Source organism: Penicillium malachiteum, assembly GCF_028827825.1.
Source record: "Penicillium malachiteum strain IBT 17515 chromosome Unknown utg000005l:1.0-9002435.0:326005.0-9005861.0, whole genome shotgun sequence".
Lineage (NCBI taxonomy): Eukaryota > Fungi > Ascomycota > Eurotiomycetes > Eurotiales > Aspergillaceae > Penicillium > Penicillium malachiteum.
Window position 1 is genome coordinate 7830789 of NW_026643099.1, and position 23304 is coordinate 7854092.

Sequence of the window (23304 nt, forward strand, 5' to 3'; positions counted from 1 at the left end):
CGGAAAAGAACATTGAACAACCCACGCTCACCTATATTAAAAGTTGGATGGTAAATCAGAACTGAGTCAACTACTGCACTTTGTATGTAGCTCCTATATAGAAGGTATGAATCTGACATTGATGGATTGCTAGTGGGCCTTTCCCCAAAACCTTAAAAATGGGTTGCGGCGCGTCCCGCCCCCGACCCAGAACACATTCACCTAAGCGCAAGAGGTTGAAATCAGGGCGTGAGATTATCTCAAGGCCATATGGAGTAGATATCGGTTTCAAAGCTACTTTGTCCGTAAAATAACCGTTGTAGGGAAATCCAATCCATGGCGGATGTTATGGCAGACGCTCTTTGGTTTAACTCCCAAGTCCGATATGTTATCCCCGGTATATTAAACTGAAGCACCCAATCTTTCTCTGATTCTTTGGGATCTGCAGTTTACTTTCCGCTCATCGATCCATAGATCCATGTCAATCCCCGCATCCACTCACCGCTAGCTAATTGCCGTCAATATTGACGTTAATGTACGGATTTCATGCAATTTTTCTCGGGGTCTGTCTTATCGGCGGGACAGGGGTGTGAAGCCTTCTTAAAAAAGACAAGGATATCAAAATCATAATGTAGCATATTTCTCTTTTTTTGCAAACAAAAATCAGCTACATGTATTGAATTATCGACCTTCTAGCAACACAAGAAACCATCATGGCCGCCACTTACGACGTACAAACATACCTGCTGGATAGAGCCAACATCAGACACTATCGTTCGGACGGTAATAAATCAGTTAATCCCTCCGATTTATTTTACACTAACCACTGACTTCCTATAGATGCACCTATTCAATTCGATACTGGTGCGACCACCGAGACGATTAATTCTGTTTACACCACGGAGATCCACCTCGATTATGACCAGCTTCTGGGCTTCTCCCCCGAGGTGATCTCCAGTGAGGCCTGGGCTAAGAGATGGATCAAATTCATAAGCCGTTTGAAGAAACGCAACATGTCATCCAGTGAGGCTCAAACCCCATCCCCTGGTAAAAAGAAAACTATGACTGTAACTAACCCAGCCTGTCAAAAATAGAAATATCTTGATTGACCTGCCGCAGCCTACAGGCAACAATCTCACTACCCGTCCGGACCGCTGTCATGTTTCTGCATACGCGCATGGCTGGTTCTACAATCGAGACGCGAACAAATTTCCCCGCCTCATGGCGAGACGTCAGGGGGTGAGTTTCCAATTTATCCTAGCTGTAACTTGAAATGATGATTTTCTTATTGATGTTCGAACCATAGGGAAAATATAAACTTGAGGTTGTCAGACTCAAGGAGTTGGAAGAGAAAGGAGAAAGTCCCTGGAGAATAAACAAGCAGTAGGTGAGGCTGTCATGGCAGGATATTCCTACGCAGTAGGTAACTGTGTTCAACGTGGTCACTGCTTGATTCCTTCAAGTTTATGTGAACTGTTGTTGAATATTTGATTTATGTTTTTTTTTGGAGTTCCCAAGAGAAACAAAAACATACACAAAACATACAACACAATCCAGTTCTCATGATGAAATTGATAAATGGATACATTCAGATTGTATAGAACTAGTTATTGGTCACCTGGGAAACTGCCCAAGTGACAGGTCCACCGTCTACCCATCCTCCTGAGTTCCGCCCCCAGCCCCGCCTTTTACGCAACCCCCATATCAACGAAGTGCCTTCTCAAGTGACTACACAGGATGCAGAGACGAAATCAGAGAAGGAGAATCCCCAGTTCTAGCAAGTTAAGAGTGTACATTTGGATCCTTCATTTTTTGGTTTCTCTTCGTTTGGTTCAATACTAACTCACCGAAGGATGGTCAGGGTTCCAAGTACGCAGAAGAGATGCATAGCTCCTCTACTCCTCGCTATAATCCTCTCCTCAGTCAAGGAGATCTCTCATCTGAAACACCGCCACTATTGTGTTCTGCACTTGACTTGACCCCCCCCCCCCCCCCCCGGGCGCCGTTTTCGCCCTGAAAATATATACCCTCACCATTTCAGCCCAGGAGACATTGAGGTTCCGAAGGGAGAACGTATCTATCTTGCATGCCCCGGATCAAAGAAAAAGTGCCCCATTTTAATTCACAGGTGCCCCATATGGACTCCATCGTCATCACGATCGATGGGGCATGTTCGAATAATGGCAAGGACGAGGCGCGTTCCTCGATTGGGGTATTCCACGGCTACGATAACAGCCTCAACATCTCCCACGCTTTAGACAACTTTGGCCGCCACACAAACCAGATAGCTGAACTCGCGGCTTGCTCAATCTCTAACCAATGCAATCACTATGGAGGCACAGTGCAGCAGAGCAGGCGACCAGCTTAGACCAATTGTACTCAAGTCCGATTCCGAGTACGTGGTGCGGGGCCTGACCGAATGGCTCCCAAAGTGGAAGAAAAATGGCTGGAAGAATGCCAAGGGTTTGCCAATCGCAAATTCTGCCCTATTCAAATGCATCGAGGAGCTGATTGATCAACTTGATCAGAAGATCTGTTTCAAATTTTGGGTAGTGCCCCGAGAACAGAACAAGATGGCAGATCTTCCAGCAAAATCTGCCCTCAAAGAATAGGGAGTTGGGCAGCTCTTTCAATATCTTTTACTCCAGAACCTGGTGAAAGTGTCAATGCAGTCCGCGTAGTATATCCTCAATAGAGTAGGATCTTGTCACTTGATGCATGATTGACTTGGATCATTGTCATTGAAAGTTGATGCGGAATTTGATTCCAAAAGTTACTAGTAGCGAATTCATCCGAGTCAGAATCATCTCAATATTATCAATCAGAGCTTTTTAGCTTGACTGATTCATCTTCAGTTAATCTTTCACTTCAACTTCACAAGTGACAAGATCCTACTCTATTTTTTTTCCTAGCATAGGCACCAACTAAAGTAGGTCATCCTAAGTTACGCATTAAACAATATAGTATCCATAAAGATCATCTCGTGCCACACAATGAGATAAAACTGACAACAAACACACTATGCAGTAATTCCATTATATTCCAAGGTTATTGTACTGAGGTACTTATAATGTCATATTCGCATAGACAAAGTTTGAAACTTGATGTTTTCACACATAAAAAATCAATTAAGATTGAACTTTTCTTATTTTTCGTCCACTAAAAGACTCATCCCATGGGTGCGTTTGTATGTAAGTATTGCGTTTACCCCTGCAATATCAGTCGTTTGTATTCCTCCAGGGCTATCCATGGTCCTCAGTTGCCTTATATAAGGGAGAAGCAAGTTCTGCATCTTCTATAACATGCTTCTCATTTCTCATCATTAATTCTCACAATTCTTGTTCCCCGATCACTTCTCCTACCAACATGGGACCCTGGAATCTATTCGTCGTCAGCCTCAACTCCACCCGAGCTGAATACGCTGGCGGCTTCTATGAACGCGTGTTTGACCCTTGGCTTCCCTTGACCTGGTTACGACAATTTTCTGAATTGTGGTCATGGGATAAATGGTCTGAGAAAGTTCTTCAGTGGCTCTTTTGTCCTTTTGGGTATCATGATTCAAATATGATAGTTCTGATTCAATGACAAGAACTAAGAGCTAGTCGCAAAAACCTTGGCTGTTTTCACAGCAGGGTGGCTTACGTTCACGGGGGCAATCAATTTCTTTCTTTGTCTGGAATTTGGCCCGATCGGGATTATACGAGGTACATTCATCACCCTGAATGGCGATGATTGTGGGACTTTACCCATGACTTGATATTAATATGTGCTAAAATTGCCAGACAGGCTCGTTAGCAGCCGCATCCAGTCGTTTATGTATGGTGGTTTTACTCCGGCAGGAGGCATATTTACTAAACTGACAAGTATGGCGATGCTTGGGTCGTTGGCACCAAGTGTCACAATTCCAAAAAAATTTGGCCTCTTTAGTTACAATGGTACTAGTTACAATAGCTATATGGGTAGGCTGTAGGTCATAATCGACACGTCATAGGTGGCTATTGATGATTTGGACTTGCCATTTTCACTAGCATGTCACGGCAAAGAACATAGTATGTATAGGGTTTAGGCGGCTGATTTGTTTATGTATCCACCAATTTTCCCCCAGAGCTAGCCGGTTTCTGGTGCCAATAGGCTCACAACTAACTATCATGGCAGTTTGTGTCTAGCATATGAATAGTGAGAGCTTTGAGACCTCCAGGAGACCTCCAGGACTATGAAGATTGATTTGCTTAGATTGAGAGAACGCTAGAGTATAGGAGGCCTCTAGCCTGAATTGCCTTGAACCCCTAGCTACAAATAGTCCTAAAATTAAGAATCTGATCTACTATGCTGTTGAATGGTCTCAATCTTTCTCCTGAAACCTTTTCCTACATATCAATTAATCAAGATGATTTAATATCTAAGAATTAAAGTGTGTTGTCTGAGAAGGTGTTCTATTCTGTTGCGTTTTATAGGTCTAGGATTTTGTTCAAAGGTTCACAACTTGCATCGCCAGCATCTTTTATCAAATTCTCTGCTCCTTATATATCATGAGCGGGTCTCTCTGGGCCAGAGAAGGTATTTATTTAATTGATAACATTGAGTTCAGCTTTGTAATAGAGTGGTAAACAATTTATCAGGTCGCATTTGCAGTCGTTTGTTACGTATCCAAATTACCATGTTAAGGCATCCAAGTCCTTCAGGATCTATCATCAGGATCAAATCTAGTATCTGGAGCCCATGCACAGAAATAGTGATAGACACCAATTTGAGTAGATCCTCCCGGCAATGTAGAGTTAAGTACTTCTCCGTCGATAGCCAGTCTTCAAACTAAATTATTCTTAGCCCACTCTTCTGCCGTTATAGTACGCAGTCCTTTCTGCGTATTCCATGCCTTCGAGATATCCCACGCGACACCTCGACCCTGACCAAATACCGCCTGGTACTTGAGTATCCCGTTATCCGGCTCTTGTGAAAGGGCCGCTTTGATTTCTGGAATTGCACGAACATTCCTCTTTACTACTTTCCCAGTCACTCTCTCTATCAACTGTGCCAGCTCTTCATAACTGATAGTATCGCCTCCAATGAAAATCGGACAATCTGCGAAATTTTCCTCCCAGCCTTCTCCCAGTACAATCTCCGCTGTAAACCGGCCAATATCAGCAGGAGTCGTGACGGTGACTTGATTCTCCCAGCCTCCCAAGGCAGACACAGTTCCGTTTTGAAGATCTACCACCCCGAAAAAGGGCTCGAATAAAAAGCTTGTGAACATGCCGGTTGATATGATGGTCCAGCGTGTTTCATTTTGCGACCGGAGCAGATCGCGGACATCTAGCTGTTCGTCGAAGAGATCTTGAGGAGAACCGCGGCCGATCAAATCATAGTCCACGCCGAATTGCCACGGGATATAATATGGTACTTTGGCTTTCAAGACTGCGCGTGTCACTTTCGACTGTACGCCTTTGCCGGATACAAATCCCGCACAGCCGATGATTATATCGTATCCTTTGAAAATTGACACCAGTGCTGATTCGGAGTCTTCAAGGATATCTCCGGAGATGAGGGAAATTCCAAATGAGCGCAAACGCTCGTTTTGCTCCTTTTTTGAGGAGTTGGTGGATGAGATGCTGCCAGGGCGCAGTAAGACAGCTACAGCCTCAGCTTGGCGAGGGTGTTTAGCCAGAGAATTCAAAACCTGATAGCCTAGCTCACCAGCCCCTATGACTAGGACTTTCTGTCTTGCACTCATTTTAACACTTCTCAGTAATGAAGTCGCGGCCTTGGAATATACAACAGGTTACATTCTTCTACTTCGAGTCCGACTCATGGTTTTATCCTCCGGGCTCCGGACTCCGTACACGACGCGCTTTGTAATACATGGCCTATTTGTCAGAGACCAAGTCGGATATAGATGATAATCTCCGGTCGCCAAGCACCAATCATTATTCCAGAGCCCAAGCTACGATAGAGCTCAACTCTGTCGCAAGGTTATGGTACTTCTACTCGAGGAGTGCATGTGGAGGGCAGGTTTCTGTGTAGACAACTGACTATTTGATACAAGGTCTTCCTGAAACTTATTCTAGCAGCACCTATGGATATGGATGCATTGAATTATGTCCAGTTGTTGCTAGGGCCCGACATAGCTAATTACAGGCTGAAACGCAATCCCATAGCGAAATTTCCAGAGTCCCCAACTCAAGTTAACTACCAAGTTGTGAGACTTCAAAAATTGCATCCGCAAACATCTGTGGCTCTTGCAGGGGAATGTTCTCTCCACAGCCTTTGACAATATGGTGAACTCTTGGACCGGTGAAGTACTTCGCGGTAGCACTTCCATCTGTTGCCGGGAACACAACAGCTTGATCAGGATCAAGAGTAACAGAAGGCACAGTGATGACCGGCTGCTTGTCTAACTGATTGGCTAGATCGGCGTAGGCGGGATCTCCAGTTGCATAGAGAAGGCGGTTACGATAAAAGTTTGTCGCGATGTCAACATAGTCCCGATTGTGGAATGCCAGCGATGCGGCATCAAGCTCGCTCTCGGTAAAGGTCCAATTGGGACTATTCTTAGACCAAAGAACGTCTGCCCATCCCTTCGTGTCATTGGCTAGGGATGAGTACCCGAATGGTGTCAGGAAGACATAATAATACCACTTCACTGGAAACGAGCTCGCAGGCGCAATATTCCAAGCGGTCTCGCGGTTTTGAATTAGGTAGGAGTTTGCCGCCACCATTCCTGAGCACCGCTCAGGCCACAATGCTGCAGCTACATTGACAACGACGGTTCCCCAGTCGTAGCCTGCAAATATAGCTTTTTCGATTTTGAGAGCATCCATCAAATCGATCACGTCCTTTCCCAGTGCCGCCTGCTCAGCACTTCGCGGCGTTGTCGGGGATAGGAATGTTGTGCCGCCGAATCCGCGTAGAGATGGAACGATCACGCGATAGCCTTTTGCGGTAAGCTTTGGAACGACATTGACATAAGTATCGATTGAATATGGAAATCCATGAATCAGGATTGCAACCGGACTGGTGGAATTTCCGTGCGGTTCAGAATCGTAATACTCGATAGAAAGTGTGGGTGTTTGATGCTGGGAGGTAGGACTTAGAGTAGGCAAAGAGCCTACTGCTGTAGATATAGCACTAGCGGCATTGCAAGACGATGGGAGTGACAAGACGGTGATTAAGAGCGCCCCAATTGTACGAATTGGCGACAGCATGATGAGAGCTGTCCGATCTAGTACGTATTGATTGCTCACGAACATTCGTGGATTAGAAGAATGAGGCAGTTACTATATAGAATTTTCTTCAGGCATGATGACATACTTAGTGCTTATCCTTCAAACTCAGTATAGATTCTTCATCCAGACACAGCCTGAAAGATCTCATTTGTGCTGACGTGATATCCCGGAAAGGTAAATGTGACACTTCCAACCTTGGAGGCTTATGAGCTATCGTGCCCGTTTGGGGGTGGAATCCCCGCTCGTATTTACTACGCGTGTAGGTTGAGCCAATTATGGATGATCGTTATGTGGTGGCTGATGCAAGGGTCCAAGAACTAGCTTGATTGAGTGGAGATCTGCATACATACACCCATGGATAGTACTAGGTAAAAGCACAGATATATTGAAAGTGCCCACTGGGCACTAGTAAGAACCCGAGACCATGGCTCCAGATTCTATAAGCTCAAGTGCTGGCGCTGGTCGAAATTTCCCTGCCGAGTCTGACGATCCGGCATAATCAAGCAATGGAATCTCCCTTCAGGCCTGTGTTGTGTATTTAGAACTCGCGCACCCAGAGCTGGTCCAACTTCCAGATCACATACATGATACACCCTTAATCACAATACACGTCATCTACGAAAGCAAGACCCAGGCTCTATATAGTCCAATATCTATGTGTTCACAATACATACGACCACAGGGTGTGGAGAACAGGGCTTCCCGTCCGCTCAGCCGTACTTAAGCCACACGCCGGTCAGTTAGTAGTATGGTGGGTGACCACATGCGAATCCTGACTGTTGTATGTTTCTGTTTTTGCCCCTCCAGGGCTCTTGTGGCATTTTATTTGGTTGCCCTTGCTATGGCTGTGGGCGGTATGTTCTTCTATATCTACAACCCTTCGACCATCAAGATATCCTGCTTTTCGACTTTCCTTTTTTGACTTGTACTTGAACTACGTCTCTGCTTGCACTAACATATGTCTTTGTTCCAATTCCTGCAATTCAGACTACTTTTAACAACATTCAAACCCATCAGCTCATACCTATCACACTTTCCCTATCACCGCCTACTAGTAGGTACTTCAAGAACGGGCAACGTGGGTCGAACTTTCCGCTATTGAATGTAAACTATGTTTTATTGACAGGTTGCATCTTCGGCCTCCCAAAAGACTGTTACCAATTGAATATCCTTTTATCATCTTTCTCCCAACTCTAATGCATAATGCCTTGAAGGATGCAGGGCTGCATCCGATTTCTCCGCACACCCATCCCCGCATGTGGGGCCCCATTCAGTAGTGAGTCGTGACCACCTCCAGGGCTGCGCCCCCAGAATCGTCCCACACACGACTCGACGCGTAAGTTAGGGATAACGCATCCTAGTGGATATTGTTAAGGATTATCAATCGATCAATCTAGGACCATTATCTACCTTCTACTTCTCCTCTCCGATCTCCTACTCCAGATTGCTTGGCTAGGTGAATTGACATTCCCTAAACTGGCGTCGCTTGCTCAATGCGTCAACAGTGACAAAGGCCTCGATGGGACATTTTCGCTATCTCCTAGAATACCAGGTTCTGGTGTGCACCCCCGGCCAGCATGCCGTCCCACCTGCCCCATGTTGATACTCACCTAAAAGGTCACCGTAAAGAGTGGCTAGGTCTTGATTCCCGAGGTCGGCCATGGCTGTCAACGAACCAACGATCACAGCACTAGCAGTTATCTCAGCCTCCCGTACTTAGAGTTCTGATCCTAAGCGAGTCTACCTTTGGAGAGAGTAGATCGCCCTAGACTCACACTTCTCAACATTTGAAGTGTTGGTCCGTGTACTAGATTGAACATATAGCTCCCTCAAAGACCCTCATTCATCCTCTAGTATAATTAAGAGAAAACTCAATGATTAATGCTTTGGTAGACTTATAGGAGCCTAAATCGGCAATACAAAGTCCAAGTTGATTTGTCGCTGGGTTATAAAGGTCTCAATCACTTCGCAAGCACATTTTTCTTTGAGCTACGAACCATCTCCTTGAACCAAGTTGGAACCCCTCTAATCATAGAGCCGGAACTATAAGATGCTGGCAAGAAAATCTGGCCACTCTTGCCTCCCAAAATCTGGGCCACCACCGCGTCCGCAACAGGATTAGGGTCGAGAAGGGTTTCCATAAATGCGCATCTTTTTAGGACAGGTTCAAGCATTGGCGTACAAATCCATGAGGGGTGCACAACGCTGGAATGATCATTAATTCATGATATTCAAGGTTCGAGAGTACTTATGGTAGATTACCTGGTGCGAACATGTTTGGCATTGCATCTATGCGTCAGTTCTTGGGTCAAGCCCTCGTGGAAAGTCAAAGCAGCAGCCTTTGAGCAGCTATAGGCGACGTTAGACGCCAACGTAACAAAGCTCACCATGCTTGCCATGGTCAACACATGGCCATGATCCTCCTTAATCATGGATGGGAGGAATTCTTTCGCCAAGATGAAGAGCGCGACACAGTTCACGTCGAAAGTCCGACGAACACACTCTTCTTGCTCCTCAAGTATTGGCCGCATGGTTGCAACTCCCGCATTGTGGACATCGATTCATGGAGAATGGTAAATGTATCTCATAAGTCGGACTTATAGCTGTAGAGTCAAATAATGTGTCCGGGGATGGGTAGGTAGAAATAATTCGGAGGGTGAAGAGCAGAAGTGTATAAAATTCTGCGGTTCAGACTATGAGACAACCTGTAAAGATATTAGACGAAAGCAGCATATTGAGAGAAAATAGTCCACCTAAACAAAAAGGAATCAGTCTGGGCAAAGAACAGATCAAACTGTCTCACGGGAACAAGTAGTCAGGTCCTAAAATATCAGCTGCAGGTAAATTCAGTTTCTAAATATTCAAATGTTAGCCAGGATGCGACGAAACCGGAGTGAGTTAAATTCAGGGCGATTGTTTTACATAGCCATGTGTCACAAACGCCACCACTGGGCATGGCTAAACACGGGCCGTGACGGGAACTACAAGATACTTTGAATGACTAGTGGTAGAATCAATCATCATTACTGGCTAAAGATTCAACCAGAGTCCCGCGTGGTCCGTATTCTCAGCAATAGAGTGATGGGAAGTGCTTCAGGGCTGATTTTGTCATGATTCTTGCCTGGACAAGAGTCGAGGCCGTATGTGGATTTGACATACTATCAAAGCACTGGCATCACATAGTAGCTCATTTTGATTCCACTATGGAGCATGAAAACTGCATTTGTCATAGCGAGCTGCAGATCGGATCGTGGCGATGATCGATGACCAGGGCATCGGATCGGATGAGTCGGATGAGAGACTTTGTGTTTATTGGGGCTCAGACTACGATCCAGTCCAGAAGGTTCTAATATACCATTATGGGGCTATATGGATTGTTATTTAAAATTATTGCTCTTGTCAACCAGAATGAGGCCTCCCCTAGGTGGAGTTTGTAGTGAACTTGAAGTCTGTGCCCAATTTGCAGGCCTGATTTGACAAATCCTGGAGGCGATCTAATGACCTGAAAAGGCATGCGTTACTTGGATTTATTCTGATAGAAAAACTGCTCTTTAGTCATGTTTATGTGACCTGAGCAGTACTTTCTCAGAAGTCAGTCTAAGTTTGAGGCATCGATCCCAACAAGAATGCCGTGAGCCAAGACAGCGCCCAGCCATGGAACCATTACAAGCTCCACGAGGGCTGTGGGCTGTGGGATCGACTGCGGCAGTATGTGCTCGTTCCTGACCCAAACAATGAACCGGAGCTGTGGGAATAAAAGAGATTAGTGGGTCGGGGTGATCTGATCAGGGAACTCATTGAGAGAGAACCAAACCCAGGATGAGAATTAGTAAACTCAATCGACGCATTTTTTTTGTTCCGTCTGAAATTCCTTATTCCCGAGTATGTATTTGGTATTGTAATCTGGATCTGTCAAGAGGATTCTCAGGGTCCAGATTAAGATCGTCAGTTTACTAGTAGTTCATAGCGTGGACGGAAAATCTCCGGATTAGCACGGCATCTCCAGGGCTCCAGGGCTGGAGTAGAATCAATAGCGTCATAACGCGGCTAATTTCTGCTAGAACAAAGAAAACACATGCATAGAAAATTTTACTGCATGAAATATTCCATTTAGACTATTGAAACGGCTGCGAGTCTAACTTTTGACAGCTGAAATGCAAGTATTCCGCATGTTCCGTAACGTGGACACTATTGACATCTGGAGGGTCTTATACGAGGTATGTGGAGGAGGCGAAAGAAAATTCTCCATTTAGCTACCCCTGGCTGTATGATGCAAGTGGCACACTTTATCGGGTAAAAATCATTTGCCGACAGTGCTTATCTAGGAAATCTTAAATCCAAACAATAATTCTTCAGGATTATTGCATTTTCAGGGTCTGATATTGCGGGCCATTAGGGGGCGAATTACCAAGGAAAGCGGGATTCGATCCGGAGTACGAAAGTCATACCAGAGATAATTAGGGGCAATTTGGCAGTTCCTGAATTTCTAATGTTCGAGTGTGAAAGGGTCCAAGCACAGAGGGTCCTCTAGCAGCCCCATAGTGGGGCTTTTATTTGGATCTTCAGTCCCTTTAATTGGATGCGGATGCTCTCCCCTGGTTCTTTGACAACTTAAGCAACCTTAGAAAGAGGAGCACTTTTCTTGAGGGCTGTGTGAGCCCCGTATTTCATTTTAGGGGCAAATTTGATTCTGTAGAGTATCTCAGACTCGAGTAACATTTGAACATTATGATAATGGAAGACATTATCAAATCGAGGATGAGGATTTATCGCAGATCTCCACTTGATATTGGACGTGCGTAAGCCTCAAGACTCAAATTTGCGCAGAGAAAGATCCGGAAATCCGCAAGAAAAGCCCCAAAGCCCCAAAGTCCAGCTATTCTTCTTTAAGCTCAGGATCTGCAGTGCTATTGATGGTGAACCGGAGGTATTCGGTGCCCACATGGCTCATATAAGCTTACACTAGCCAGCCACAGGCAGCACCATCTGTTTATGGGGAACCCTATCTCAAAGGGTCTGCAGATCTTAATTTGAACGGACATCCTCTTCTCTTTCTTCTCGTGATCCGCATACCCGGTGATCTCCGGGCTATTCCTGAGATGGACATTCCACAAAACAATTACCTGTTTTGGCTCATCTTGGTTCCAGGCATACTCCGGTCCTTCAGATCCGATAATATGGTCAAGATCAGATGATAGGGCTAGTGATAATCGACCCTGATCAACGTCCATACAAGAAACTCTGGGCATATGACCATAGATAGATACAAAGAACTGTACTCTACACCTTCGTACTCAAGAACGATGCAATAACAGATCAAATTTCCCAGGAAGCTGGTATCACTGCCAAGTGAAGTCCATACTAAGAACTGGGTCCCTAGGAGTGAGTTGCCTTATACGGGAAATTTCATGAGAACCCACCTGGGCACATTAGGAGTGCAGACTGGACTTTGGATCCAGAAATTCCCACTTGATATTAGGTTTGACATGGAGATGGTATCATAAAAGATCCACTCATGGTTTTGTCAAAATATGAGGCGCTGAATCCTGTTGATACAGACTCGGACCCACCTGTTTATTGGGTCATGACAATTTTCCAATTCTCTCAAAGAAAACTTGAATGGCCAAGGATCTAAGAGTATAAATAAAGGATCTGCTGCAGTTGATCGTAGCCTTCTTCAAGTTTTCTTCACACTCCCACATCAGTCACTCCTTTTTAGTCAATCCGACTCTAGTCATTCTTTTGAATCATACACCCTAATATACCACAATGAAGGCCTCTTTCGGTACCGTTATGGCCACTCTGGCCACCAGCGCTCTCGCTGCTCCTCTCCTCAACTCCGGTGCTCTTTCCGGTGTGACCTCTCTCACCAACCTCGGCTCTCTCGCCGGCCTGACCAGCCTCGTCGGTGACCTGACCCAGCTCGAGGGTGTTGACGGTATTGCCGATGTCCTCCAGCTCGGTGATGTCACCAAGGAGCTGGACCTGGACAATCTCCCTGTTGTCTCCAGCGTCGGTGACCTGACCAGCCTTCTTGGTGTCGCTTCCACCAGCGACAGCAGCGCCCCCGCTGTCCAGGACGGCCACCTCGTCCAGGACCTCGGCCCTCAGGTCCAGAATGTCCTCACTATCGTTGGTACTGACCTCCAGCCTCTCCTCCTTGAGCTGAGCCCCGAGGTTGCCGAGCTGGTTTCTTCTCTGGGTCTCGGTGCCCTTGGTGTTCCTCTTGGTTCCATCGTTGCCTCTGCCAGCTCCCTCGGTGACCTCGTCACTGGTCTCGGTCCCCAGGTTGACGGTCTCGTCATCGTTGTTGGTGCTGATGTTGGTGCTGTCCTCGTCTCTCTCCCCTGAGGTTGCTGCTCTCGTCTCTGGTCTTGGTCTCCCCACCGTCGGTGTCCCTGTCGGCACCATCCTCGCTACCGTCGGTACCTCCCTGAAGAAGCGTGGTGAGATCGTCAACGACCTTGCCCCGGAGGTTAAGGAGATCCTTACTGTCACCGGCCCCAACGCCAAGCAGCTGCTCGTTAAGCTCTCCCCCGAGGTTGCCGCTCTCGTCACTGGTCTCGGTCTCCCCGGTGTTGGTGTCCCCGTTGGCGAGATCATCAAGACCGCCGGCTCCGTCGGTGACCTTCTGGTCGATGTCTCCGAGCCCCTTGACGAGCTCCTGACTGTTGTTGGCACTGACGGCAAGGCTCTGCTGATCCAGCTCTCTCCTGAGGTTGCCCTGCTTGTCTCTGGTCTTGGTCTGACTGGCACTGGTGTCTCCGTTGGCTCCGTCATTGCCACTATTGGCTCCAACCTGTAAATTGGATAAGCGATTTTCTTTTCTTCTTTCGCTTTTCTTTTTTTCAATTGGGGACTTCTTTTACGCAGCTATGGATAGCGTTTTTGGGAGCTATTTGTATACCCTACAAACTTTTTCTTTTGCACATATTGATCACCTGGAAATGGTGGTCTTTTGATATGACCTTCCGAAGATCTGTGTCATCACCAGTCTTCAATTACATACTATTATTTCTCTCTTCCGTCGAATAACTTTGATATCTGTAATGTTTATAGAGAGTTTCCCTCTATAAAACAAGCTTCAAATGAATCCAATTCAGAACTGATCTCGAGATACCTGTAAAATTTCATAATTTTTGTTACTAGTTCGCGGCTTCAAGTTGTGCGACGTCTTACTACTGATTACTGCTTGTCACCGGCAGCCCTGGAGGTCCATGCAGTTAAGGTCTTTGACTCGTAATTACATACTATCTGCTCCGGTTCTTGTATTCGAACTTTGAATGTTTCCTTTTGCCCTTCGAAATCTCTCAATAAAAGTCTCAGAGCCATTTTTTCTCCTCTCAGTTACTAATAGTAGTCGTGTGTATATTTGGGGTTGGTTATAACATTTGAATTAGGCTTGTCTTCCGGGATCTAGTATTACATAGTAGACATCAATCGCGCAAGCATTTCCGAGGTTAACAAGGATTCTCGTACATACTATGGTACTCGTCAGTCTCTTGACCGGATGTCTGCGTTGGATTGAGAACGGACGATAAGCTGTGTAACCTCCAGGGCTGTCCTGTCTAGATGTTTACAGACGGGCGCATGCATCGTGGGTCTACGCACATGCCATTGAGTTCCAAAATCGTATACATGATGAGATTGCCGCTAGAACGTTGAATTTGGACGATTTTTGAGTCTCAAGATGTCAAAAAATATATATAGCATTATCAAGCATTACGCAGACTATTTCACTTGGGCACTTCCATCTATTAAAATTGATCAGTTGCCATTCTCAGCCACAGCAAGATCCGTACGGACCGAACGGCGGAAAGTGGGCCACAAAATGGAATTTAATGATTCCTGTTTGGTCTATTGTTCGGCAGGGATAGCCACAATTAGTATATCCAAAGGTCTGGGCATGAACCTCAAGACACTGGGCGTGTTGGGGGCTGAAGAGCCACACCGTTGAATGGCTTGTGTGTGTATCCTTGTGATTCTTAATTATCAGCCCTACTTTATACTGGATGGTCTTGCACTATTAAGCGAGTACAATTAAACACGGGACAGAAAATGAAATCAGATGATCAATTGATCTCGGAAATCCACTACTAACGTCCAATCTGATCCTTTAAATGTTCCACTGTGGAATGATCGTCGGGCTTAGAGCGCCAAAGCGTTGGGCCTTACACAGTGTGTGTATACATGCACTGATTAGGCCCAAAGCCCAATGGAACCGCTGGCACTGGTATACGGTGAATGGCTTCGTAATTCCCCAGTGGAGATCCTTTCCACATCCACTATAAGAATAATAAAAAAACCAATACAAAATGGTGGACGATAGTGGACCAGTGAAAATCAAACGGTTATGCAGTCTAGCCACTTTTCAGCTGAGCCTCGTTTCACAGTGGATACAATGGAGATCAAAATGAATAATATTACTATTCTCATATTATACCTATGCACCTGCACCTAACAAGATCTCAAATTATCATCTGCATATATCACTTACGCACTCAGGCTGATCTAACTGATATAACTGTGATATACTACTGTATCTTCCTTGATCTACAATCTCTCCACCCCTCAAAAAACCTCCCACGGATCTCTCCCGTCGCTTCCAAACTCCTCTCCGTCGATCCAGATCTGGACCGAGGCCCCTCTTCGACCCCCATTCTGACCCAATTTTACCATGGGGCCCGCCCCTTACACTTGAGGGGTTTCATATTTGCCGGAATATGTCGACTTTGTCGTGGTGGATCAACTAACTTGGACTCGGGGGGTTTCTTGGAGCCTCCCGTCGCATGTGACCTTCCCTCCTTCGATCCCTGGAGTTCGTTCTTCCCAACTCCACAACCATGACCCAGAGCTCTCAGCTCTCTCCCGGGCAGCCTTCTCCGGAGTCGCCCTTTGATCCACCGGATGGTCGGATCGCTCATACCCTCACCGCATGCACTAGATGTCGACAGGTATGATGCCATATTGCCCCTCAATAAACTCAATCTTCCCTTGCCCCGCGAAGGGGGAAAACAGAGACTTGGAAGAACAAAGAGAGAGAAAACACGAGAGGAAATTCAAGTTCATGATCGGGAAGGATGCGGAGATAATCATCAGACAAACTCCACTGTCCTTGGACCCTCAAACTGACTCGTGAACTTATGTGGGTAGCGGAAATCTAGATGTGACCCCGGAATCCCTCGATGTGCACCCTGCGAACGAAGTAATGCCAAGTGTGTCTACTACGACTCCACCCGAGACGCCCCCATTCCACGGACCTATATTGTCTCCCTACGTGAAAAAGCCCGCGCCCTCGAGAGAGAACTCGCAGCAGCGGAGAAGGAGATTCAACATGCGGCTGATGCGGAATTGATGGTGCGGGGCGCTGGTCGCATCCGTTTCCAGGAAAATGACGAGCCACGATACCTAGGACCCTCCAGTGGCATTGCCATGACGCGTCTTGTTATGGAGATGGCCAAACAAAATACAGATTCCAAGAGCATCAAAGATGTCGTGCCCGAATTAACAGCTCAGGAAATTAAGGCTGCCTTTGCACAAGAACACTCGAAACCGACTTCGAAAGTTTACCCGATGATCAGTTCACTTCCACACCCGGAATTACCCTTGCCGGGGTTGACATACAAGTTGATAGATCTGTTTGTGGCAAAAGGTACACTTACATCGCTTGAACTGCACCGTGTTATGGCTGACTGTTTCCTTTGTTTGCAGCACAAGCTTTGCTCCCAACTTTACATGAACCTAGTTTCAGACGAGAAGCCGACGAGGTCTTGAATGGCTCAACTGACCCTTGCCATAACTTTCAACTACGAATGGCCATTGCAATCAGCATGCAAAAATTGAGTCCGGACTATGCCGGTCTGGCAGATAGTTTTTATTTAGCCGCATTACCATTCCTAGAACCAACTCTCAAGGAGATGGATATAAGAGCGTTACAATGCTTGGTCATGATTGCTCAGTATTCCATGCTGACCCCGACTCGAACGGCTGCATACTGGGTTGTGGGAACAGCTGTCAAGCTGTGCCAGGATCTTGGCTTGGCCGAAGAAGCTACCATCACCATCTCCCCCGACGGCGGAATCCTGAATCCATTAGAGATCGATATGCGCCGCAGACTATTTTGGATCGTCGCATCCATGGAGTTGGGGCTTTCTCACTCATTGGGCCGTGCCAACTGCTTCAGTGTCAGCCACGACAACATCGACGTCAACTTTTTCGAGTTAGTCGATGATCGGTACATTACAGCTGACGGTGTCATACCGGGAGCGAAACCTGTGATCGGTAAATGTCTTGCTATTCATTTTTTCAAGATGCGGCTACTTCAACTGGAAGTTCGACGTGCCCTATATCTCAAACGACGTGAGAGTCCGGTGGATGATCAAGATCCCTGGTTCTCCTATATGTCAGCCAAGATCGACCAGTGGATGGATTCTTGCCCCAGGAATGACGATGGCAGCGGCTTGGATGTGAAATGGTAGGGGGCTTCCTGGCCTTTCTGTAGCGCGTGTGCGCCCCCAACTGACATTGTCTATAGGTTCAAAGGAAGAATGAATACTATAGTCATCCTGATGTACCGACCATCACCTCAAGTACCGGAGCCATCGATCAATGCCGCGAAGATATGCTACGAGTCATCAACATTCAACATTGCCATGCATAAAGAACAGATGGTGACGGGATCAGTGGATGTAACCTGGATCTTTACTCAATCCCTCTTCATGGCTCTCAACACTGTCTTGTGGACACTCTCCTACCCAGAGATCCGGAAAGAGCACCCGGTCGAAGAAGTGCAAAACTATCTGGACATGGCCCTGGAAGTGCTTGTATTCACAGCCGAACGATGGCCCGGTGTCCAATCGGCATTATTGCTCTACAAGCGTCTCGTTGCCGCTTGCTTGAAGGCTTATAGCACCGAAGAATCCTTTGTCGTTCATTCCCCATCCAATCATCCCACCCCAACCTCTTCGCAAGAGGTCACGACACCCCCGACGATGTCCAGCCCCTCCAGTACCACGACCGCATCTTATTATGCCCACAGTTATCGGGCAGGAAACCACTCAATAGGCGACACCGCATCAACTGGCACTTTATCCAGAGGCCAGTCTGCTGATCCGACTGTGCCTTTTAGCGAAGAATCCACACCTCCTGCTTTGAGACTTCCATCCAAGCAGCCCTTAATCCTTCCCATGTCCGAATTCGGTATCCCATCATCGTCAACCGCTCAGCCCCAGACGTTCCCCTACTCACCAGAAGATTTCTGTGTACCCAGCTCCCTTTTCTCGGATGTTTCTATTGACCCAACAACGCCCTATAACTCAATGCCCTCAGTGGTACCTGGTCTTCAAGGCTGGGATCCCCACTTCTCTCTTGCTTCCACGACAGCCAGCCATCTAGCCTATGTTGATGCCACCGTTGATCCCATGCAATGGACAACTACAATTGGAGACCAATATTCCCAATACTTCAATGAACCGTTCCCAGTACCATCATGGCGAGAGCGTACACTCAGTCAACAGGAACAGATTGAGTTGATGGCATCACTAGAGCAAGATATTCCGGATGTTTCGGCTCAGTTGGTACATCAATCCCATGCCTTTTATCAATCATGAGCGCGGAGCCTCATTCTTGTCATCGGTAATTATGTATTGGAATTGCTATGCTCCTTGCTTTGTTGGATACGGGTTATGATGTGCATTGCGATGGGGTGATTCTGGATTTGCTCTTGCTGGAACGATTCGTTTTTTTTTCTTGGTTCGGAAGGTCTTTTTGATATACCATAGCTGATATTCATGCCATATTGGAATACACTAGTATACCCAGGTGATATTTCCTTGGGTAGTTTTGATATTATTACTGTATATTTTTCTAGTAATCCCACATGGGCATGCGTAGGTATAGGTATAGGCTTAGCCATATACAGTGGATCTCATTGATCAGATGATCCATTCAATACCCCGGGGTAGATCCATGGTTCTTGACGTCTTACAAGTGCAAGGACATAACAGATAAAAAAATTGCCGCTATTACTTATAGAAATTCTGCTAGGAGATACGGTACATTTAAGTGAATGATATTTCAAATAAATTTTTATATAGTAACTTCATTTATAGTTCACCTTACATTGAATCCATTGAATGTTCCTGCAGGTCAAATAACATCCCGGTTCTAGAGCCGAGTCCCGCGTCACGTGTCCGGCCCGTTTTGCCTCCAGTCTCTCAGTTCTTCGAGAGCGTCTGGAATCATCCGCCATCCCGTCATCCCCCCCATCAACCCCAACCCACTCCCGATCGCCTGTGAGGATTTGAGGTCCCCTTTCAGTCGCGTGGAATGCATATGATCTAGGCCGCCCCGTGGAACGACCCTGCTCGCCCGCCTTTGAGCGTCGACCGTCGACCGGGAACCCCCCTCTCTTACCGGCCCAGCGCTCGTGTCGAAACGTGATATTTTGGACGACCTTGCCCTGCAGGCAACCTCAAAAGCACATTCTCCTCTTCTCTGTTCCAATCGGCAGGAACTTGCTCTGACAGAAAGACTCCCATGTCGGATCGCACCCCTTCGATATCCTTTCCAGCCGCACCTCCTTCACCCTCTTCCCCAGCTGCCGCCGGATCTCACAAAGAGAACTACCAGCTTCTTTTTCCTTCGGATCACATCCCTCAGACTCCAACGTCCCCTCCGTTGATGTCGGTCAGCGATCAAAGCCATGTCTCCAACTTTGCATCCTCCCAGGCATCACCCAACCAGGCGACTACCCAACAACCTTCCACTTCCTCTCCCCCCTCATCTACCCCGATGTCTACACAAGTCTCTCAGCAACCGGCAATGAGTGCTACAAACTCGTTCCCCACGCCTGCGAGCAGCGTCAGTGGTCACCTCGCGCATGCGCCGTCAGCGGAGGACGCCGATCGGAAAAACTTTCACTCTGCAATGCACGACTCAATAAGCAATACGGAGAGACAACAACCAACAAAATACACACCGACAGACCACGACCGACAGAACCAAAACACAGGCCCCGACGTTGACATGGATACCATGGATTTGGATACGGATTTCTCCGCCTCTAGAACTGACACCCGAAATCTCGGTTTGGAATCACTTCAAAATGACTTCACTTCGGCTTTCCACCTTTGCAAAAGCTGTAAGAATCCCCTGAGTTTGAGTTGCTTCTGTGGTAGTTGTGTGATTACACTGTCCTTTAGCGCATTCTTGAAACCAAACTTGTTAACACAGTTTTTTGTCTTCGTGGCTTAACAGCTCCCATTGTGACTGGTCCAGATCCATCGTTGGATCTCATTTCTCTCTATGGACTCGGCTCCATCGCGCAATCCGTGGCAAGACTGGATCCCGTGACAGGCGAAAAGATTAACCGTCTACGGAAGTCGTATGAGGGCAAACTGAAGGCGTTTGGGCTTGCAGGCAGGAACAAACCGAGCAAACAGGATCCAGGAGCGCCTGGGACTCTGAGACATCTCACTATGTGGCCGGAGGAAGAATGGCAGAACCAGAAGGTCTTTGGCAAGCCGATTAAGGTTGCGGACCTTGATTCGGCGCTCTACAATCTCCAGGCTCAAGCTATGAAGTTAGAGCCTGGCCCCGTGGCAAACAATGATTTCTGGGAGGATGCCCTTGGGCATGAAAAGCCTGCCAAGAACCCAGGTCTCGGTGATACGAGCAAGAAAGCCGCACAAACACCAGGCGCACGCGTTCCTGTTGCTCAAGGGCCTGTGTCAGCCTCTACACCCCATGATCCTGAGCGCCCTCGGCCCAGCCGTGGTCGCAAGCGACAATACGATGATAATAGCTTTGTCGGGTACGGCGAAGGCTATGCAGACGACGACGATGATCCCGGTTTCTACTCCAATGGCGATGGAACCGGGAAAAAGAAACGGAAGAAGGTACGATTCCAGTTGATCCCCCCGTGACCGAACCCAGAATTAACGGTCACCCCTTTAGGATCACGTCTCCAAGGTCTCAACTCCTTTATCCGAGCGCGGTGGCAGCTACGGAGTTGGTATGTTTGGTATCGGCGCCAGATAAGATCTTTCCAGAACTCTTTCAAAAAAAACACGTTTCACATGCGTTATCCGTCTACTTTTTTCCTATCCCACAAAAAATGATACAAGACGAAGGGCTAGTGCGGGTCATTTCTCCAACCCTGCAAACCAGATGATCTCCCCCACGTCTTGTTTCTTGATTTTCTTTGATTTTCAAACTTCTCAGTACATGTTGCATCACGGTGCTGGATATACCCGGCTTCATCCAACGGACGGCGTTACGGCGGGGAGGGAAACACGTATTCCGACGTGAATACGAAATTACATTATGCTTTCTTACCCAGGTCTGCTTTCTTGTGTTTGTTCTTCTATCTTTCTGCGTGCGGGTTTTCTTCGAGATTTCCACTGCTGTAATGGCTATTTCTCTTCACTTCTACAAGGTGTCTTAAGTTGCTCGGTTTGTATCTTTTATGTTCTCTTTTTTTTTCTCGTTCCAGATACCTTGTGTGACGAGCTATGCTATCCACGTTTCTGGGCGGTGGTCCTCGTCTTACCTTTTTTTTCTTTTTTACAAGTAGAACCGAGTTTGGTTCTGATGTCTTTGATATTCGCGACAGAGGCGTCAGATAACTACTGGGCTTGATCCAGTGAATTGATTCAATAGATGAAAATAACTATAAACTGATGTAGTCTTTCTTGTCTCCTAGTATAACCCGGCTACTGTATTACTTGGAAGGTAATGAGAGTATGTAGTTGTCTGGTAACCTCATACTGACAACACTGAGCCCTTCAAGGTAGTCTACAGGTAGACTTGTATAAGTGAAGGATAAATCATACAGAGATAACTATACATCAACTTAAGAGCCTTGTCTGCAAGCTTTGTTCCAGGTCAAATGTTTGACCTGTTATAGCAACTCAAAGCTTCAGTTCTTTTACTGAAGTAGCAGTCTATTTAAAGCAACTGATTTTCTCTCCATGCTGAGTCTTTCTTACCTTCATACTACTTCATCCCTTTCACCATTGGACCATTGGACTTGGATGATGGCTTGAGTCTCTCGAATTTCAAGTCTTTGTCTCTCTTTTACCATTGCCTCTACCTTCTACCTCCTACCACATCTCTCACTCACGATCATTCTGGAACTTTTAACCATGCAGCCTTCACAAATCCCTGAGTGTGACTTTGAGAATCTTCAAAAATGGGTGGAAAAGTCCATTCAGACGACAAGGTTCTGTGAGCTGGAGATGCCCTAGCACACGAGGTTCATCCCCGAAGAGACATGCCAGATTTCGCCAGGGGAAGTCCGAGAAGACCAATAAATTCATCATAGGGTCGGGTGTTTATCCACTTTTATGAGCTAGAGTCCACTGGTGGGATCAGAATACCGTGCTGATTTCTATCTATCCTCCAACTTGAAATATGGACAAAGCATTCGATGGAAGAATCTGCGCAAAAGACTGGAGGAATCGACAAAGCTGACATAAAGGTCAGTTCCCGCACAGAATGAAATTGGATTTGCTCATATTGAGAATCAAACCAACTGCAATCGGAAAATAATCCAAAGTCCTCCTGGAGGCGAAGCGAGATACGACTTTGGAATTTATCGTCGACCAGATCCTTGGCACAGTCCATACATTTTGATCTCATGTGCAGACCAAGAAAACGAGGTGAGGAAAGAGGGTGTGCATGACCTCAAGGACCGGCTTGACCGACTTTTTACCACAATGATTGTCCAAAGCCTAGCACAGTCTCCTGTGGTGTCAAGGGAGGGATCCCAACTTTCGTTTACTGCCGATGATGAACAGTTTCCCCAGGCAAGCCTACTCATGTTGAGCAACCGGGGCCTAGATTCATGGGGAAATACTAGGGTCAAGACGAATCCGAGATCGAACGGCTGTTAACTTGGCACAAGAGATAGGAGGATATTCATTGAGAAGGCAGAATTGGAAAAGGAATTTGAAGGTTAGTCTTCTCTTCTAGCCCGACACTTTGATCTGCAACCCACAGCGAAACGAACCGATAACTAATTCGAAACACAGCATAACTTTCCCTCTCTCCTCAACCTTTTAAAGGTCAGCGTATCAGCTCGCGAAGTCCCCTATCTCTCACA

The 23304-nt window shown here is 46.7% G+C and overlaps 8 protein-coding genes across 8 annotated transcripts; 5 read left to right on the top strand and 3 right to left on the bottom strand.

The window, feature by feature from the left end:
* Window positions 1–692: 692 nt before the first annotated feature.
* N7483_012895 (uncharacterized protein) lies at window positions 693–1757 on the top strand (the record flags this gene model as incomplete). Its single annotated transcript, XM_057096322.1, is given in 5 exon segments — window positions 693–762; window positions 820–1046; window positions 1060–1218; window positions 1312–1398; window positions 1587–1757. The coding sequence occupies 5 exon segments, from the start codon at window positions 693–695 to the stop codon at window positions 1755–1757; spliced, it is 714 nt and encodes a 237-aa protein (XP_056942293.1).
* Window positions 1758–2309: 552 nt separating this feature from the next.
* Window positions 2310–2591, top strand: N7483_012896 (uncharacterized protein; the record flags this gene model as incomplete). Its single annotated transcript, XM_057096323.1, has 1 exon — window positions 2310–2591. One exon carries the CDS (start codon window positions 2310–2312, stop codon window positions 2589–2591), a length of 282 nt encoding a protein of 93 aa, XP_056942294.1.
* A 2192-nt stretch (window positions 2592–4783) lies between these two features.
* Window positions 4784–5707, bottom strand: N7483_012897 (aromatic alcohol reductase; the record flags this gene model as incomplete). Its single annotated transcript, XM_057096324.1, has 1 exon — window positions 4784–5707. The coding sequence occupies one exon, from the start codon at window positions 5705–5707 to the stop codon at window positions 4784–4786; it is 924 nt and encodes a 307-aa protein (XP_056942295.1).
* A 451-nt stretch (window positions 5708–6158) lies between these two features.
* On the bottom strand, window positions 6159–7178 carry N7483_012898 (alpha/beta hydrolase; the record flags this gene model as incomplete). Its single annotated transcript, XM_057096325.1, has 1 exon — window positions 6159–7178. The coding sequence occupies one exon, from the start codon at window positions 7176–7178 to the stop codon at window positions 6159–6161; it is 1020 nt and encodes a 339-aa protein (XP_056942296.1).
* A 1982-nt stretch (window positions 7179–9160) lies between these two features.
* On the bottom strand, window positions 9161–9730 carry N7483_012899 (uncharacterized protein; the record flags this gene model as incomplete). Its single annotated transcript, XM_057096326.1, has 2 exons — window positions 9161–9404; window positions 9462–9730. The coding sequence occupies 2 exons, from the start codon at window positions 9728–9730 to the stop codon at window positions 9161–9163; spliced, it is 513 nt and encodes a 170-aa protein (XP_056942297.1).
* Window positions 9731–12968: 3238 nt separating this feature from the next.
* On the top strand, window positions 12969–14004 carry N7483_012900 (uncharacterized protein; the record flags this gene model as incomplete). The annotated part of the gene is given in 2 exon segments (XM_057096327.1): window positions 12969–13535; window positions 13552–14004. The coding sequence occupies 2 exon segments, from the start codon at window positions 12969–12971 to the stop codon at window positions 14002–14004; spliced, it is 1020 nt and encodes a 339-aa protein (XP_056942298.1).
* Window positions 14005–16042: 2038 nt separating this feature from the next.
* Window positions 16043–18808, top strand: N7483_012901 (uncharacterized protein; the record flags this gene model as incomplete). Its single annotated transcript, XM_057096328.1, has 4 exons — window positions 16043–16153; window positions 16353–16851; window positions 16911–17673; window positions 17734–18808. 4 exons carry the CDS (start codon window positions 16043–16045, stop codon window positions 18806–18808), a joined length of 2448 nt encoding a protein of 815 aa, XP_056942299.1.
* Window positions 18809–19736: 928 nt separating this feature from the next.
* Window positions 19737–21239, top strand: N7483_012902 (uncharacterized protein; the record flags this gene model as incomplete). The annotated part of the gene is made up of 3 exons (XM_057096329.1): window positions 19737–20340; window positions 20433–21097; window positions 21156–21239. The coding sequence occupies 3 exons, from the start codon at window positions 19737–19739 to the stop codon at window positions 21237–21239; spliced, it is 1353 nt and encodes a 450-aa protein (XP_056942300.1).
* Between the last annotated feature and the right edge of the window lie 2065 nt (window positions 21240–23304).